Raw genomic sequence first — 20,738 nt, 5'->3', positions numbered from 1 at the left:
ACCGAAGTCATTGAACAGTTTACAGTTCATTAATGCTGTTGCATCGAATGGTGCATATACTGTAAGTGGAAAGTTTCTTTCTGTGTATCAGTTACTTTGTCATCAAATTCAAAAATTTTGCCCCTATCTGTTGCTGGGAATTTTGTGACACTTTCACTCATTTTACCAACCTCCTCATTTCCTACTTGCATACATGTCATTACAATCTTAATTACATCAGATTTGGTTTCATTTTCCCTGTTTACATTTCAAAAGTTTTAAGTTACCTTTCTACCTGGCATTCAGTCACAGTGTTTTCAACATATGCTTTAACAGCTTCCATTTGTACTTACATATGAAGCAGTCAGATGAAAGTAAGACAGATGGAATAAAGTAAGTGAACTGTTTATTATTTCAAAATTAATCACCATAAATGTTAATACGTTTACCCCACTATGGTATAGGATTGTCAGTGCCTTCACAGGAAAACGTTTGCAGTTGCCTACAGAAGCATGAATGTACCCAGGCATGCAACTCTTCATCTGAAGCAAATTAGTGGCGATGAATTATTTTTTAAATTTTTTTCCATGCCTTCAAAAATATGGAAATAGCATAGGAAGGGATTGCAACTGCATGGAGGACATGTAAGGACTTCCCAACAAAATTTCTATAGCATACTTGAAACAAAGTCATGCCAGTTCCAGGACTGCAAGGGCTTGCTGCTCTTTGACTTTCTGGAACATTATGCCACAGTAAATGTACAGTTGTACATTTACACTGAACAAAAATTGAACCATGACATCAAGCCCAAATGCCCAAGAATGTCAACAGGCGGCATCATTCTGTTGCAGGATAATACCCACCTGCATGTTGTCAAGGATGTTTTGACTAGGCTGCAGAAGTTTTGCTGGGAAGCACTTACACATCCTCCATACAGTCCTGATATCTCCCCACGTGATTTCCCTAGTTTTGAATCCCTGAACAAAGACATTCATGGTCACCAATTTGCATCAGACGAAGAGGTGCATGCCCTGGTACAATCATGCTTCCGTACGCAAATGCTGGCATTTTTACGTAAAGGCATTGACCATCTTGTCTCACCCTGGGTTAAATGTATTAACAGTTTTGGCAATTACTTTTGAAATAACAATCTGTTGACTTATTTTTAATGTCCCACACACTTTGATTAGTGGAAACAGAAGACCTATACACTGAAGAGCCAAGTAACTGGTACACCTGCCTAATATCGTGTAGGGCCCACGCAAGCATGCAGAGGTGCCGCAACACAACTTGGCATGGACTTGACTAATGTCCATAAATGCGTAAGAGTATGGGGGTCGAGATCTCTTCTGAACAGCACGTTGCAAGGCATCAGAGATATGCTCAATAATGTTCATGTCTGGGGAGTTTGGTGGTCAGCAGAAGTTTTAAACTCGGAAGAGTGTTCCTTGAGCCACTCTGTAAGAATTCTAGACATGTAGAGTGTCACATTGTCCCGCTGGAATTGTCCAAGTCCTTCGGAATGTACAAGGGACATGAATGGATTGCAGGTGATCAGACAGGATGCTTTCATACTAGTCACCTATCAGAGCCGTATCTAGACATATCAAGGGTCCCATATCACTCCAACTACACACGCCCCACACCATTACAGAGCCTCCACCAACATGAACAGTCCCCTGCTGACATGCAGGTTCCATGGATTCATGAGGTTGTCTCCATGCTCGTACATGTCCATCTGTTCGATACATTTTGAAATGAGACTCGTCTGACCAGGTAACATATTTCCAGCCATCAACAGACCATTGTCAGTGTTGATGGGCCAATGTGAAGCGTAAAGCTTTGTGTCGTGCAGTCATCAAGGGTACACGAGAGGGCCTTCGGCTCCGAAATCCCATATTGATGATATTTCATTGAATGGTTCACACACTGACACTTGTTGATGGCCCAGCATTGAAATCTGCAGAAGGATTGCACGTCTGTCATGCTGAACGATTATCTTCAGTTGTTGTTGGTCCTGTTCTTGCAGGATCTTTTTCTGGCTGCAGCAGTGTTGAAGATTTGGTGTTTTACTGGATTTCTGATATTCACAGTACACTCGTGAAATGGTCGTACCGGAAAATCCCCACTTTATCACTATCTTGGAGATGCTGTGTCCTGTTGCTCATGTGCGACTAGAAAAACACATTCAAACTCACTTAAATCTTGATAACCTGCCATTGTAGCAATAACCTGCCATTGCAGCAGCAGCAACCAATCTGACAACTGTGCCAGAGATTTGTCGTCTTATATAGGTGTTGCCGACCACATCGCCATATTCTGCCTATTAACATACATCTGTGTTTGAATATACCTGCCTGTACCAGTTTCTTTGGTGCTTCAGTGTAGAATGACTTTGTAGTCTGTTTGTCTGTCTCTCTTGTAAGACTACTTTGTCTCAGGACTGGATGGAGGTATAAAGTTGAAATGTATGTCTATGGCCCCTTGGTGGTGTAAAATATTAAGCTTCTATGTCAATGCAGTCAAAAGATGTGGCCATTTGTATCACATACTTTGATACTTGCAGACTCACTCTTGAAAACCTATAGATGAACTATCTGTATAGAGAACTAAGTTTGTTTGCATCTCTCTCTCTCTCTCTCTCTCTCTCTCTCTCTCTCTGTGTGTGTGTGTGTGTGTGTGTGTGTGTGTGTGTGTGTGTGTGTGTGTGTTACACTACACACACGCCCCCCCCCCCTCCCCCCTCTCTCTCGTTTTCATTTGACTGTCCCTTATACATTCATTAAATCACCATTAATCTTTTTGTTGTGTTGGGGAATCCAGTTCATTATTATTAACAGAATATGTTTGTATTACAACTTCTGATTTGGCCTCAAAATAATTAACAACTGCAAAGTAGACTTACCGTAAATCTCCTTTGAGGTAGCTGGTGCAGTGGTTAGCATGCTGGACTCTCATTCTGGAGGATGGCAGTTGAAATCCACACCAACCATGCAGATTTAAGTTTTGCGTGATTTCTCTAAGTAGTCACAGACAGATGCCAGGATGTTTCATTTTAAATGGCATGGCCCATTTCCTTCCTCATCCTCAAATATCTTGTGCTCTGTCTATAATGACCTCGATGTCAATGGGTCATTAAACCCTAATCTCCCTTCTTTGGTCTGTCTACATATCATTAGAAACAGAATAAATTTTCAAATCAAATTCCTTATCAATTTTGTCTCTGTTCTCAGTACAACCTTTCACTGAACGAACTGCTTTTCCAAGCTGTCACATTTTGAATGCAAATTACTGATTTCATTACTACTTTCTTGTATCTGTAAAATGAAACTACTGGTAACACTATGCCATAGAGCTGACTTGTATTTAGTATTTTTTCCTCAGTAGCACAAGTCTTGATCACCTTGAAGCTGAAGCTTTACGTGAGTGTGGACTGGTGTGATTCAAAAATGTACACAATACCAACAATTTAGTTGACAATAACACATACTTTGTTCATGCAAAGGTCAGTTATTAATTGTAGTGACCAGTTTGTACACTATGTACAGTCATTAGTGCGCGTGTACAGACTAGTATGTGTAGTGGAAGTGGGAAGTAATTTGTTCTATTGTAGTGCAAAACAATGTTGCTATTTATACAAAAATATTACAGTTCTCATTTATCACAACACAGTTCAAATTTAGCACAGTCCTTTAGTAATTTGTTAAAGATGATTAAAACTTGGTGGGTTCACTCCAATGAGAGTGACAGTTCACAGTTCTTGTTGATCACATTACAGTTTAATAAAATTAAATCCGTTGATTTAGATCACAGATATCACTTGTAAGTAATTTAACATTAAAGTTTGTGAGATCTGAGGCTGCCAGTGCATGTATATTTGCTTATACAGGGTGTCCCATTTATCTTGCTCACCCAAAGTAACTTTTTTCTGATGTGTTAAATGAAAAATTGTTTCAACCAATGTTTTTTTAACATCATTGGGTAGTTCTTGCTGAGGGTACATGTTTAATCTGTTTCCCCACAGAGGTAAGAGATATGGGGTAGAGGTTAAATTTTTTAAATGGAACCACGTACATTTTATTCAAGGATACACTTACCCTCTGCAAGAGCTATTCAAAAATGTATCACACAATACAATTTTTGTCAATAAAACATAGAAGTCAAATGATAATGAGTACACATGCTGTTTACTGCCTTGATTGTACACATTACGTACCCAGTGTAATGCTGTAGTAGAGGTGTGGGTTTTGTTTATGATTTGCGACACACGTAAACATGGGTCCTCCGCACCCCACTCCCACCCCTCCTCAGTCCCCCCACCCCTGCCACATGCACCTCATTTGTTGTTGCTTTAGTATACAGATACCCATGTAGTCATGCATTAGAGTAAGCTAGTAACTGCTTGGCATTAGTACAAATGGTGAATACAGTTTTTGTTGTATAAAGGTGTGTGATGTACTCGCATGACAATAATTTAGAAAAACTGCTGATATACAGAAAAAGTACACTGACAGGAAATAATGTAGTAGTAGCCGTGCGGTCTGAGACGCCTTGTCACGGTCCATGCAGGTCCCTCCATCGGAGGTTCGAGTCCTCCCTTGGGCGCGCATGTGTGTGTGTGTGTGTGTGTGTGTGTGTGTGTGTGTGTGTGTGTTTTGTCCTTAGCATAAGTTAGTGTAAGTTAGATTAAGTAGTGTGTAAGCTCAGGGACCCATGACCTTAGCAGTTTGGTCCCATAAGATCTTACCACAAATTTCCAAAACTCAAGATCATCATAGAACATGATCAAACGAGGCTGCTGAAGTTGCTGTGCTGGTTGCTGTAGCTTTGAATCCTCAAGTCAGCAGACTATGAATTCAACATGAAGTTGGTTTCACAAAAACAAGTGCACATTGCATTCTGCAACATCATAAATTCCATCATTACCATGTTCATTTACACCAAGAACTTCGTTGAAATGACTTCAGCGATATGCTTCAATTTTGTCAGTGGGCTCAGCGACAACTTCTGATTAATCCTAATTTGTTCTCAGATGTTCTTTTCACCAACAAGGCATCTTTCTCCAGTAAAGGAATAGTCAGTATGAGAAGTATGCATTATTGGTCCATCAACAATCCACAGTGGCTCCGACAGTTAGAGCATGAACATCTATGGAATGTTAATTTTTGGCATGGAATTATTTGAGATACCATTATCAGACCTTTCTCTGTATATGGCAACCAAAATGGCAGACAATATTCCCAATTTTCAAAACATACTCTCCCTGTTCTCTTGGATGCCATGCCTCTGACTCGGAGGATAGTCCTGTGGCATCAACATGACGGATGCCCAGCACATAATGCTTTATGAGCATGACAAATTTTTGGCCGTAAATACCCTGGTAGGTGGATTCGACGTCGTTGGTCAGTTAGTTGGCCTGCCCATCTCCAGACCTTACACCGTTGGACTTTTTCTCTGTGGGGAGCAGTCGTGCATGTTGTCTACTAAAATGTTCCAACAACACCAGAGAACATGTAGAAATGCATTATTGATGGTGATACAGCCATCACAGAGGAAGTAGTAGTGCGATGTAGGGTGAACTTCATCTACAGAGTGACCCTATATATCAAAGCCAATGGTCACCATTTTGAGCATGTGATGTAAACAGTCTGCTTTTCATGTAGTGGTAGTATCACAGTAAAAGTTATGACAAAGGTCTTGTTACTTCTGTATTGTCATAAGTATTGTAGTACAGTACTGTACAATAACAAGATCCAATTACTGTAAAGTGCAGTACTGTTGCATTCAGTGTTTATTGGTAATTGTAAAATGTTCAAATGTGCCTTGAAGAGGTTAAATTATGTAGTTAATGAAATGCACTGAATTGATATTTCAATTAGAAAAGTTATGTATTATATACCATTTGCATAGCTACTAGTTTCGTGGATAAAATGGTACAGTGTAAAAATTTTGGGATAGCTTTTGGAGAGGGGAGTGCATTCTTGAATAAAATGTACATGGTTACATTTAAAAAATTTAACCTCTACCCCATATCTTCTACATCTGTGGGGATACATAAAACATATACCCTCAGCAAGAACTACCCAGTGATGTTAAAAAACATTGGCCGAAACAATTTTTCATGTAACGGCTCAGAAAAAAGTTGCTTTGGGTGAGCAAGATAAATGGGACACCCTATATAAGCATATGACTGTTGTATAAGTCAAGAAGAATCATGCATACAACATAATGTTACTCATTTACTTTCATATTGTGGACTGACTGAAGTAAGAACAAACAGTTATTCTGAAAAATGCATAATGCTTTGAAATATGACAATGTTAGAATTCACTGTTTTTTGTGTAAAATATAGAATTTTGGATTACAGGAAAATTGCTGGTTACAAATTATAAAAATACATCGACACTATTTTTGTCATTGTGATTCCCGTCATTTACGTGGAATAGAGCAGTGTATTGCAAATCAAAGTGGATTACATGAAATTATTAATTAGTGAGTTAATTAAATAATATAGCACGTCAGATGGTACGGAAGAATTAACATAACAAAATAATATAGTCAAAGTTCAGAATTTAACAGTGATTTCGAAGAAGTCCCTTTTAGTAGTTTTGAAGAAATCTGCGATAGAAATTGTCAACAGCAAAAAAATTTGGATATTAATTATTGCATAAGATAATTAGTTAACAGTAGTTTAAAATACTTTCCTACAAAGTGTGAATGCTTAACTGTCAAGTGGTGTGTGTCATCTATAGACTTATGCTGATCTGCTTATACCTTTTAGCATATAGTAAATTAATGTGCTAACATCAAGTTAACTTTAACTTTTAATTAACAGTGCCCTAATTAAAACCAATCACACAAATGGAATCAGAATACATGAAATGAGAATCTGAGTATGTGCTACATGTCATATGGTAAACATGTTGAAAATAAAATAAAATAAAATTAAGCAAAAAAATTGGCTATTCAGGGAGTAGAAAAGCGTAACAGCTGGAAAAAATCCACCTGCTTTGTCGCAGCTACTAAATTTGTCCAGTTTTGAATTTATTTCGGTCAACAACTTCTTTATCCTGTTACATTTGTTGTCACTAAATAATTTCTTTTCTTTTCTTTATAATTACTTGTTCCTATCTTTGATCTCTCATCTGCAGAATAGTAATAGATAATAATTTATTTTGAAGATAAACAAAAATAAACAATAACCAGTTTGCTTTGGTTCCACAATATTGTCGCAGAAGAAACTGAGTAGCACCGTGGTGTTGTGGTTATGATACTGAACTGTTGCATGGAGGGTCATGAGTTCAAAACTAACCTGCACTGTGCAATTTTAATTTCTATATTCGGTTCAAGTACATTCTAGAAGTATCCACAAATGTCAAGAATCATTGTACTGGAATGTTCTGTAGCCATAAATATACTGTGTGTGTTCCGGCCAGAGGCAGTTTGCTCTACGCTCTTGTATCTCCAAGTGCTGTATAAGCCTTTGTTAAGTGAAGTTAGTGTTCGTCATTCATCTAATTACACCTTCTTCTACATGAAAATATTGTAGAACAAAAGCAAAGTGGTGCTTTTCATTTATTATAATGTTGTTCTACCAAGCCCCCACGGAAGATCCTGTCAACACAAAAATAAACAAGCCTTATCTTCTTGGGTTGGTTGCTATTGTGTGTTGCCGATATTTTGTTTCCTCACACAAGGTTGAGTTGTTTACATCCAGCAGGCTTCTGATTGGTGGACATCCTTGTTGTATGGCTGCTGACCTGTTGACTCCAACTGCTTTCTCATTAGCTGGATATAAACATGAAGCCAGTTTTGACATTATTTCTGTTTGCATGCCACATCACTTCCAGAGGCAATCTCTTCTATTTCTTCACTAATACATTTCGCAAACAATGAAAACTATTATTGCCCTTTATAGTGCAAGTTGTTAAAGTCTTGTATGCCACCACCTTCTTCTTAGCACTTTATACAGTTGTTTGTGTATAGTTATGTAACATTCCATCATCTTAACCCTTTTGCAGCTACGGACGTGCTCTCTGCATTCTGTGCCGAGTGCAGCTTTTGTTGTGACTGTATTGCTAGTCAAATGCTGGTGACCATGCTGAGAGATGGCTTTCTGCCTAATACTAAATACTTATCATCTGATTTTTCAAAAACTATTAGGTGAAAAAAATTGCTTTTTGCACAGCTTACAGTCTCATATCTTCACTTGATTTCTTTTCATTATCCATAATACTTAACTGTGCTGCATTCAGTTAAGTGAAACACTGCTCGAAATTTTAAAGAGTTTGCAGAGGTATAAACACATCGCATAAAATTATTTTATGATTGATTTTAGCTTATACAGTTCAGTGAATGAAATTTAGTTAAGATGTCAAAATTTTATTTAAAATTGAGAGAAGAATGATATCTGATCTCATTATCAAGTTAATGGGTTTTATATCCGACAGATGGTCACACGAGATGTCCATTCATGTCCTTGCGAATTGCGAATCATGTGGTCATAACAATTGTCAGTTTCATAAACAATTCAAGATATTGAAACGAGCATGCAATTAGGCATGTAAGTTGTATGAAAAATACACAAAACTGTTTTTCATTCCCCTAACTATGGAAGTAACTCGGTCACGGCAGTGTGAGATGAGCAGTTCAGGATGCATACAGATGTCCATAGCACTGTAGAAAAAACCAAGCGGTGCATGTATAACCTTCCCCAACACCTGGAGAACAGCATAGCAGGATGTGTATGCACGTCCACAGCAATGAAATGGTTAAAAGCCGAGAGATGTATTACTGATATTATGGAATACCCATAGATAACAGTTCCTTACCCCGATGGCTGTGAACATGACCAACTTGTTTGATGCTTCACAAGTCTTACATAATATTACCAATCCAATCAACTGCTGATGATTATCATGTGATTAAGGTAATTAATAATGATGCAACACAAGACAGTCAATTTACTTTTTAGGTCATTCATCTTTATTGTCACTATATCTGTGATGATCAGCCTACTTGTAATGTGATACTACAGATTTCACAATACAGATCTGTAAGCTATATACACAATGAGTGGTCTTACAGATTTCACAAATGGTAAATATGTAATACCTATACAATTTGTAACACAACTATTTGTGTAGCGAGTACTTGTTAACAACATAGCAAGTGTACTGACTTAATGTCACTGCTGACTGACTATATGAATAAATCTGACTGACTAAATAAATGAAATCAATAACATTTTGTTTGAACTGGTTGAATGCTTGCCCTCGACTAACTTAAAACTTTACATAATTATTACTGAACCCCGACTGGCTAACTCCATAATAACTGTGCTAGTTGAGTGGTAAGCACAAACTGATGTGTAACTTTACAGGACGATTACCAAACACTGACTGACTTTGGTTTTGTGCATGGTGCCTATATATAGATACGCATAATATAGGAATAACAAAATATTAAAATACTAAGCAATTACATTTTTGACAGAGATGAGTAAAACATATGAAAGTAAAATAGGTAGTGAAGTTATTTTACTTAGTTGCATAATCAAAAGTTGGCATAATTATAGGTACTATTTTATGATACTGAACCTTACATGGGAAGTGAACTTACACATGTGCATTCGAAAGCCCCCCCCCCCCCCCCCCCCCAAGAATTTTCTGGAAAGCTACATTTTATTATTTGTATAATTAACAAACGAACAGATTATTTTAGGAAAGTTATATATTTTTGAAATCAGAAAATCATGAATACTGTGAAATGGGGTCAAGTTGATTGCTTTTGGACTTTTTTTGAAAACATTAAAATGAATGTATTGGTCATTCTTTCAGCGTCATTGGTAAATTTTAACTCACCTGGGGATGAAGTTCACCAGTTATCTGTTACATGACAATTGTGCATTGTTTAGAACTCTAGGGTGATTTTTGTTTTTTTGAAACCTTACGAATAATTGAAAAATAAATATTGCATACTAATTAAATTTTAACACTAATCTCAGAAAAACGTTTAAAAAGTTTTAAGGATAGACAAGTGTTCACAAATTTTATTTATGAAATTCCAAAGAAACACACACTCTTCTTCTTTATCTCTAAAAACTGTCTCACCACCTTGTGTTTTACTTTGTTGACTATGGATTCTGTTTATCAGCATTAATTTGAGAATTTTTTTACACTCAGGTAGCCTTATTAATACTTCTTTTTCCTTTTAAAATTACTGGGACACACAATTCTAAAACATTCAGCTACATTTCTTCAATTCACTCAATTTATGTTTGTACAAGCGTGACATTTTCACACTGACAATTCTTACTATCTCAACTGTATGCTGCAAAAAACAGAACAGTGGCCTACATGATGAATTCATAAGTTCACACGAAGACACTTGCAACAGTGACTTCTTCACTCCACCTCTAGACTGTTGTAGGCAATTACTGCTGCATCCACTGTGTTACATTGTTGCTTTGTTCATTAGGTCATATTCTTGCAGCATTCATGAATGTTTGTTCATAAAAGGACCAAAAAAGAAAAGGTGGTCAACTTCACCTTGATTCCACCAAGAATGTGCAAAGTTTTATTTGTTTATCTATAAACAGGTTGGAGTTTGTGGTCATGTGTGTGTGAGGTGTGCTTACTTTAGTGAAAGAATGGTGTCGAGTGTTTCTCTTTTCTAACATAAAACGCTTTTTGAACTTTTCAATCAATTTCACCCCAATGGTCCACTTGACCCCATTTGACAGCACAAAGCTATAACACTGGACTTCGCAAAGAATTACATTTTAAGATTTGAATATTCCAGAACACAAACATTTTGCATACAAACAACTTTCAAAATATTAAGTTTCCAGAGAAAGTAAAACATTTGTTTGAAAAAGAGAGCTTTCAAATTTTATATATCAATTTTGGAACAAACAATCACTAGCGGGGTAAAAGTTTGATGTGAATATGGTTCAGAGGTGTTGTAAAACTATCATGAAATATTTACACAGTTGTCATCAGCTGCCTGTAAACTCACTTGTGAATAATAAAGTTTAGTGAAATATTACATGAATAAGAATTTAGCAGTTTAAGTACTTACAGCATATGCAGTATGTGTATAATATGAAACAGGACAAAACATGTATTTAAGGAGTATAATTGTAGCAAGTGACAGTGACTTCCTTACTGTGTGGCACAGAAGCCACTGTCTCAAGTGTTTACATCTGCTAATTTAATTTCATGTGACAGTGCACAGAGATTAGCATGGATACAGGAACACCACAATTAAATGTTCAAAGCATGAAGAAAGACCATGTGGGCTGATGAGTTGTGAAAATCCTTATAAAAAAATCTTAACTTTTATTACTCTCATATGAACTTACATAGTGAATTCATCACTGTAAACTGAAAATGAGTTGACACTCATTACAGTTCATTGTGGCTGGCTGTTACTGGACGGGACTAACAGCACATAGTAGGGATACCTCTTTCATCTGGTTCTTGCTTCATCTTGACTGGCCTGGTTGCTGACACACACACACACACACACACACACACACACACACACACACACACACACACACACAGAGAGAGAGAGAGAGAGAGAGAGAGAGAGAGAGAGAGAGAGAGAGAGAGAGAGACAGTCTAAAGCAGTGATTAAAAGATTCTTCATATTTTCGTATTTTCTTTGTTTTCTCTTGTTGGTCCCCTTAGATAAGTTAGAAATTGCAATTTGTCATTGTGTCACTGGTGATAGAGGAGTGTGTTGTGTGGTCAACTAACCATGTGGTGGATCTCCTGCAGGCAGGAAATGGCTTAGTCTGGCTCTGTGATTGTTGATTTGGTGAAATGGTTCAGCATGGTTCAATTTATCAAACAAAGTAGTTTATTAGTTTTCTTTGTGTCTGTGGCCATTCAGCATACAATCCTGTGCTCCAGAGTGGTTCACTGCACGTTTCTTGGGCATCTGTTCTGATTAGGCGTATGCCTGCTAGTTATTCATTGGTTGATATTGTCCTGTTAACAATCTTGTACCATATGCTATGGACTTCTTGTGATAAGAAAAGTGGTCAAACATTTTGCCATACAATGTTCCATCGGTATTACAGAAATTTTGACTCAGTGGTGTTCTTGCATGGCTTGCCTCTGAATGCATCGTATATTTTGCGGTCTTCTCTCAGCACTTGAGAATGCTTCCTATTGTGTACCTCTTCTGCATGTACTACTGTCACACAAAGCTGAGTGTAAATGGAATTGTGTGGTCCATTGGTGCTCATTCTGATTCTGGCCTGTATTTGTTGAAGAAGACTGCTGTCGGATTGGCCAGGTTGTTTTCTGTGATTTTGGATATTGTGTGCATCAGCAGAGCTGTGCACATTGGCACAGAGTCGATTATGCTGAGGCAGTATCCTTCTGGTTTCAGAGTATGTATAGTGTCCGCAACCTTAAATATGTCTCTGTGCCACAGTACCCTGCAGACCAGTGTATTATAGCTCTACCCAGTTCTTTGCACAGGTTTAGAATTTGGACTATAAAGCAAGATTTTAGTATTGTTTGCAAGTTATAAGCTGCCATTTGTGGAATATTGGCTCAGACAATTGCTCTGCGGAGTTCGTTTCTCTTTTATTATGTACCAGGGCTGCTGAAATTGTCTTGTGTTCATCCGTATGGGTATGAGCACAGTTTTCATGTCAGCCAATGCTCTTTTGTATAGATTTAAATCTTTGTTCAGCTTGTCCATGTCTTGGACATCTATAATAAATATCCCTAGGTCATCTGTGTTAGCTTTACAAACTGTGCACGAGTTTCTCACACTCAAACCCATGCAGGATGAGGAGATTTTGCTAAGTAATGGGTCAAGCACTATGACGAACAGTGCCATAGGTAATATGCATCCTTGGTTTCTCTGAGCATTTGATAGTAAATTTATCTGTTGCTTCTACATTGATGATCACTTGAGGTGGATCCCACTTGCCAATAGGGCACCAGTCATGCATATACTAGAGGTTCTGTAATGCTGAGGAGGTTTACACTACGTAATGAAATGGGGCCCCTGGTATGTCTGTCGTGTCTGTCATCATCTCTCACTTGTGGACTAAACAGGAACCTACTGTTTGATCATGTGCATCTGATTGTTCACCTGTGGGACTCTGCTGGCAACACACATTTTCAGCATAACAATGTGCCATCCTATTGCTTCTTTGTCATAATTATTTTGAGAGTAGATGGTGGACAAGAGGGTGCCTGTTTCTCAGTAGTTGTGTTTATTAATTTAATAATGTCAACTTTTTAACACTTTGATGTCTTTTAACATGGTGCCACCCATACTAAGAGTTTTGCCTTTTTCATTATTAATTACACTGCTGTCACACCTAAGCACACTGGACAATAACTTAGTTTCCCCCGCTAGGCAACATGCTGATATCGTGTACCACCACCTCTAACATCGATAATGGCCTAAATTAGATGAGGAAGAGAGGCCAGAAGTTTCTTCATGTATGCCATGTATAGATAGAAGTTTCTGTGGAACAGGCTGAGCAAACAACTGATGTGCAGGAAGTCTCAGAGCCTACATGATTGTAGTCCACTGGCTGAGCTGAGGCAGCCAGGGGTGGCCAAGCAGGTGGCGCATGCACAGAATGAGTGCAGTCAGGCTGTTTGGCAGGTTGCCTACACTGCCTGCTCCTCCCCGCTTGCAGCTGCCCGTGCCCAGTGAGGCAACATTAGAAGAGCCTGCCATAGAGCTGCCAAATTGCACAGACATTGTTTGGTATGTGTCACCCATTGTTCGAAATAGTTAGACACATTTTCTGTGGCAATAAGGTTGGATGATTTGGCAGGTCAGTTGAGGTGCAATTTGGTGCCTGAATGTTTGTCAAGCCAGAAACCTAGGCGTGCAGCCCTGTAAATACAACTATCGTAATCTTGGAAGACAGGAGTGCTCATAGCCTTATCAAAATTATGAAAATGTAGGAGAAATAGCAACACTTCGTCACTGAGAATTTTGAAATAAATATCCTGGTTCATTCGCCGTAATGTAAATGAGTGTGCCCACGTCATGGTATGGAAAAATGCCCTGATAATCACAGAACCACTCCTGGCTCGAACACACACTGCTGGTTAAAGACCTAATTGGGCCAGTGGTATGCTCCATGCTTCACATCATTTGAAAAGAGGCAAGATAGTGACTCATTGGATCACATTAGATGCTTCTAGTCAGATACTGTCCAGTGTATGTGGTGTTCAGCCCATTGAAAAGTGCAGCTTTATGTGCCATTGTGAGCAACTGCCTTTCTGTATGGTACCCACCTCCCGACGTCCATTGCATGCAGTTCCATTCATGATGTCCACTTGAGAAATGGTTTAGATGGCCTGTGTTCACTGCCAGAATCACTTCCTGTTGGGCCTGAAACTGGTTGTCAGTGGAAAGGTGTGATACTCATCTTGCTGTTGGTTATAATCTTTTCACAACCACTATTCTTATTCCATGGTACATGGCTGTGAATGTTGCACCATTCCTTGGAGAGTCCACACTGATACACCAACAAATTGGATAACTTCATTAATGGTATTGCCATGGGCACATCCAAACACAATAACTCCTTTCTGCCGTTCTGTCATATTTACACATCAACCTATCTTACTGCACCAATTAATGTATCCAACTAGCACATACACACTTCTTCACTACCATAACTTAGGTCAATGATAGAGGGTCACAGTCTGGATCCAGTTCTACACAAACTACAAAGCTGCAAACTGACAAGTCAGTATTTAACACAGCTTATTTTTGCTTTAATTGTATATTATCTTCGACCATTGGTTTTTATCCTTTAATTTAGAGTTTTCAGTTGGTTCTGTTTGAACAGCCACTACAGCTTTGTTTATAGGAAATGTAATTTTGTCTCTTTGCAGGCCTTTGTGATTTGTTCATTTGATCCTGTGCATTTGTTTTGTAACAGCTAAAGTGTTTGTGCTAATACATGTTCAATGTCATTTTGGATTGTTATTTCCTTGTTTTCAGCAGTGATAACTAGGATTTTAAAACATCCATGACAGTTTTCAACAAGTAAACATCTGCAGTGAATTCAAAAGATGTAATCATGAAAGACTTATCTTCATGTAGACAGTCAAAGCATCATGATCTCTGAAAACCAACAATATTTTGGACATGGTGTGTATGCGTCTCATGCACCCAAAAGTTACATGTAACATACTGAACCACTTTTACAATGATTTTTTTCTGCTTCCAGCATGATCTGTCAGTTATCCTGCACTTTCTAAAGAGCACTGTGTCACTGAATTATTATCTAGATGCCATCTTGCTACATGTAACTTACTGAAGAAACTATTTGATGTTCACAGCACTACTTTTCATCAAATGTTGAGAGCTCATATTTTAAAAATATTTGCACTGCTGGAGTATATATTTTATTCCTTCTCTTAACTTCCTTTATTTTCTTTTTTCCATAAATTGTTAGTGTTGTCAGAGATGCGAATCTTATTCTCTGGCTACAGTTTACTATCTTATTCTTCATATCTGGTGTAATTTGTTGGCTTGGTTAGCTACTAGCGCTTAAGAATACATCTTGCTCAAATCTTCAATATGACTTGTGTTCTAGTATTTCCAGTCACTATCGAATGAAGTATGATGAATCATTACTGCCAGTCTTGTCTGTTCACTTTGTTAATCAATTTCTCTTGCTCTCTCTCAGCAATTTCTCCACAGCTGTATTTATATTGTTTTTACTTTTGCTGTTTTGCATGTAGTTTTCATCTAGATACTTTTGCAGCTGTCTGAGAGATCTTTCTTCAGCACTGTTAATTGCCTTTGTCATTTTTACATATATTTTGTATCGATGAAAAATCAAGTCTGGAATATAATGTGTAAGGGTAGATTGCTACTCACTAAACAGAAGAGGCATTGAACATTGGACAGGAACATGAACAGAAGCTTGATTATCTCTCAGAAAAAGTTCTTTATCAGAGCTAACATGTACATAACTGAAACATGCAGCCACTGAAGCCTCAGAAGTACAGGTTTTCACGAGAAAACACTTTGATGCATTATGAATTGTGTGTACTTTCTTTTTATTCTCTTCCTTCATTTAATTAATGACAGTTTTTCTTTTATTATTATAGAGTTGGGCACCATAGCACATCTGATGACAGCAGTGCATATCGCTCAGTTGAAGAGGCACAGAAATGGAATGAAACAGATTATCCAATTTCTCGGCTTCATAATTATATGGTATCAAAAGGAATCTGGAGTGTTGAAGAGGAAAACAAATTGACAGCTGATATTAAGAAGGAGGTATATTTAGTAACATTATTTTCCAATGGTTTTTATTGATGTTTGTTGTTTTGGAGTCTTGATGCACCTCAAATATAGTAGAAAAACTCTTTACATGTGAACCAGAGAAAACTGTATGGAATCCTTGTGATAAAAGAAATTTTCTTCACTAGAATTTTTTTAGCAAGGGGAAGAGTGCAGCCATTGTGCAGTTACCAATTACTAGCTTGTATGCCTGTTTCATGGGTTAAAATTGAGTGATCTCCACAGTATGTAATGGTGTGAAGACATAAGAAAGTCCACCCTTGAGGTCAGATTAATCTGAGTGCCCACTTCATGCTTTCCAAGAGGCAGACATGTATTTCCTTGTCCCATTCTTCCTTTCTATGGTTTTTCACAACAAAAGCACAAAAGAGGCTCTTACCCCAACACACACACACACACACACACACACGACTTGAATTCAAGAGGACAATGGTTCAAATTTCAAATCCACATCCGGCCATCTAGATTTAGGTTTTTCATGTTTTCCCTAAAATTTTCCAGGCAAATGCTGGGATGGTTCCTTCAAAAGGTCATTGCCAATTTCCTTCCCCATTCTTGAAGCAGTCGGAGCCTGTCCTCTATCTCTGATGACCTTGTCGTCAATGGGGCCGTAAACCCTAGCCCCGAATCTATGGTTTTTCCGAATGGGGCAAAAACTTGATAGTGGTGCCTGCTCTCTTTTGAGTGTTAGAAATAATTTGTTTTAAAAAACTTACAGTTATATACTTGATGGGATGTTTTTGTGACTTGGAAAATAAGATCCATTCAGTAAATCTGCACTCTCTATTACCAATTAGCTCATAACTTTCTCTTTTGTGTAACATAATATTAAATATAATTAACATACAATCAGTAAAGAAAACAGACAAGCAAGACAAGTCACATTTCTTCAGTCCTTAGATTCCAGCATTGTCCCCCCTCTAATCTTGCTACAGCTTTACATGGCTTGCTTTCCTTTCTGTGAAAGAATCTATTGCTGATCAAAGTTTGTCTCATAGGGAGTTTTATTTTCAGTGCCTAGGATTGCAAGGCCAGATAGACATTCCTGACTCATTGTTGAACACAGATAGCTTTTAATTATTTTCAGTTTGTTGAAGCTTTGCTCTCATCATACAGATACTATCGGTAATGTGCAGTAGATCGTTAAAGCTATACTAACATTCGAAAATGCTTCTTGCAAGTCATACATGCACAGATGATGTAACAGGTGGAATGCACTTGATTTGTCATTAATTTTGGTTACTTGCTTTTTCAATACGGTGAATTCCTGGCAAAAATCAACTGCATTCATATCTTTTGAATATTTTCATGTCAGATCAACTCCATTTTTCTGCAAATCCTGTTGACATATGTAAAAATGCGTGGCCACTGAGAAAGGAAAAATTTTCATGTAGTATCTTTGCACACTATACCCTTGTTTCAATGTATGTTCAAATTTTGTCATATATTACTTGTATATCTGTGGAGAATACTTCATTTGGGTTTAGTGTCTTTGGTTTGATCTTGCAGATTTCGTCATCTTGCCTTTATTTGCTTTTGAGGATTGGCTCAATTTCCAACTTTTTTGATCCATTGTTCTATTGGTTTTTCTCTCATTTCTTGCAAGGTCTTAACAAGATCTTGCATTAGCACCACAGAACACAAAATGATAATGTCCTCTTTCTATATTTTGATATTCACTCAATTAATCTCTCGAAGAACGTTAGCCCAAATTGCTAAGTTTAGGATAAATTTAAAGTACTTTCTTTTAAGTTGGGTTTCATACACTTTTGCAGTATTTACTATCACATGGTGGACAGAACAAAGAAAGAAACAGTTTTTGTACAAGCCCAAACAGGCTAACTGTTTCTGGACACGATAACATTGAATGCATACCTACAAGATTTAAAGTGTGTACTAGACATGGTACAAACCCTGTCAGCTCGTTCATTTCCATAACTCTGGACTGGATTTCCTTATATATGCTTGCCCTATTAGATCTCTTGTTATAAGATTTCCCACAACATTTTTGCACATCCAAACCATCAGCTTCTAGTTTTTCAAGAATTCACTGTGTGATATATTCTCCAGTCTTTCTGTCACCTATAAAATTAATAAAACTTTCTTTTATTTCACATCCAGTTTCTGTTATTTTTCTATGAAAAACCACCTGGCTCATTTGTTCTGTGTGATGCACATCTGAAGTGCTGTTGAACATGATGAAGTAATTGGTCTCCTTGATCCCATTGAAAATGGTATTTTGAACTTTATCATTATATCAATTACTCTGTTTTTTATTGTCTTTGACAAATAGGATACCCGTCCTTTTTTTACATGACCTAACAGGTACTTGAGAGTATGATCGCATTTGGCAAGCAGATTTATCAACTTAGAAAAAATTCCTTGACTAGGTTGAGGAAAATTTTCAGTAAACTCACTCAGTGTTTTTTTAGAACTTCGAAAAGAAAGACACTTTGTGGCAAGATACATGGCAATGTCCATTACTACACATTGAATATGTCACCATTTTTTCCTCACAGAGTCAATTAATTGCTCAGCGTCACAATCGAAGCCTTGACATGATTTCATTTGCTGCACGTTGGTTTTCCATTTGATAAAACATTTTTTATGTTTTTGTGATGCAGATCATCTTTCTGAAATCTTTCTCCAATTAATGAGACCCTCGTAATCAAGGCTGATGTAGAAGTGATGGCGTACAGCTTGCATACAGCACAGTAAATAGCATTTTTTGTTTTTGAATAAACAAGACTGGATCTTTTAATATTTTCCTTATTTGCCCTTGTTCTGAGCCACACATGATGTGTTGTTCTGAGTTGCACGTGATGTGCCAGATGCCTATGGTTGCATGCAGTGGACCTGAACTCTCTTATTTTGATGTTTTATCATGTAGTAACACAGCTTGTTTGCTGAAGAATGACCTTTGTTGATCTGTAATTTTTTTGTGGTCTGGCCATGTACCTGGGTCCCTCAGCATCATCTTCCTGCCGAGATAATACTGACAATGAAGACTGTTTGCCATCCTCTGAGCCTTGAAGCTTCGACTGATCAATCGAATTATCTTGATTTCCAGATTACAAGAATTATCTGAAATACCTGAAATCACAGGACGTATTGGAAGTATCAGTGGAGCTTAATGATGCACCTGCTTCATGATGCCATCTTATCATCTTAGAACCCAATTTATTTACTACTTCAATTTTCTCTTTAGCTCTTTTTCTGTTTTGAGCTCCAGAAAGCTGTGTTCTTGGTGTGCTTATCATTTGCTCTTTACTACCTGAAAATATAAATAAATACATCTTAACACTGACGAATTGGTTTTACATACAAAATCATTGTCATATGTGTATATGTATAATATGTCTTTTATATTATCTAACTCGCACTTTTTATTTTAGCCTATTTAGTAGTTTCGCATTCTGGCAAAAGCTTTGTCAAAATTTCATTTTCTTGGGTACCATTAGGCTCAGCTCGTGTGGTCACAACCCCTTTTGTCTGCAGGAAGATTTTTTCTCTAGATGTGATGGGGATTCCCCTGGCAGAGACATCACTTACCCTATGCACTTATTCAAAAATAAACTTAGAATAAGTTTAGAAATCAACTTACGACGTGTTCAAAAACCAAATGGTATACAGGTCAAAATCAGATGAATAGTCAATAGAACAATGTGTGCTGGATGCTAAGTGCTTTGTGAAACAAGTTTTTTTTTTTTCTTCAAATGTACGAATTTGGCACCCTCTCAAATTGCTGCATGGGGCATATACCCTGGTTTGCCATCCCCCACCCCCTCCCCCCTCCTTCCCCTCTTAGATCTAGGGCTGTTAAACCCTAATCTTCCTTCCTGTTTTTTCCAGCCTTTGATGAAACAGTTCATGGTTTGAGATCCAGCATGTCTTTTTACTTGTTTCTTCGGTCACACTGTGATATGTACGCTGTTGCCATGGCTATGGCTTTTTGGCCTAGTGTTAATTTATGTAATGTAAATAAAAAGATTTTCAGCAGACTGAATACAATAGCAGTCATATGCTCCAGTTTAACTAAACCTTGATCTAGAGAAGTTGATATAATTTTTGAAACAGTGAACCTATACAACAGAACTTAAATTAGATTGACATTTTAGTAATATTAGTTTAGATTAATGGTGGCATTGATAACCAGTCTAGTAAACTGCAGACATAATCCTTACAGTGGGCAAAAAACATTAACTTTGCAATATTCAGTATTAAACAGAAACTATTTTCCTGATGTTCTGCAAAATGTCATTTATTCAGTATCGAACTGGCTTTCAGCTTCTTAGGCCATCATCGTGTGTCAACTCATAACCTGACAGTGGCCTAAGAAGGAGAAATCTGATTCCAAATAAATAATATTTTACAGAACACCAGAGAAGTTTTCCATGTTTACTACTGTTAGGATGTTCTACTGAGCACTGACTTAAGGT

General features: G+C 37.5%; 1 protein-coding gene across 1 annotated transcript in view; it reads left to right on the top strand.

Moving 5' to 3' along the window:
- The window catches only part of LOC126247983 (2-oxoisovalerate dehydrogenase subunit alpha, mitochondrial), a 173,831-nt gene that overhangs the window by 137,968 nt on the left and 15,125 nt on the right, over positions 1–20,738 (top strand). The window contains exon 7 of the mRNA XM_049948554.1: positions 16,104–16,275. Within this exon, the coding sequence (XP_049804511.1) occupies positions 16,104–16,275 (172 nt within the window). The remainder of the gene's footprint in view (positions 1–16,103; positions 16,276–20,738) is intronic.

Source organism: Schistocerca nitens, chromosome 3, assembly GCF_023898315.1.
Source record: "Schistocerca nitens isolate TAMUIC-IGC-003100 chromosome 3, iqSchNite1.1, whole genome shotgun sequence".
NCBI lineage: Eukaryota > Metazoa > Arthropoda > Insecta > Orthoptera > Acrididae > Schistocerca > Schistocerca nitens.
This window is presented reverse-complemented; position numbering and strand designations above follow the sequence as displayed.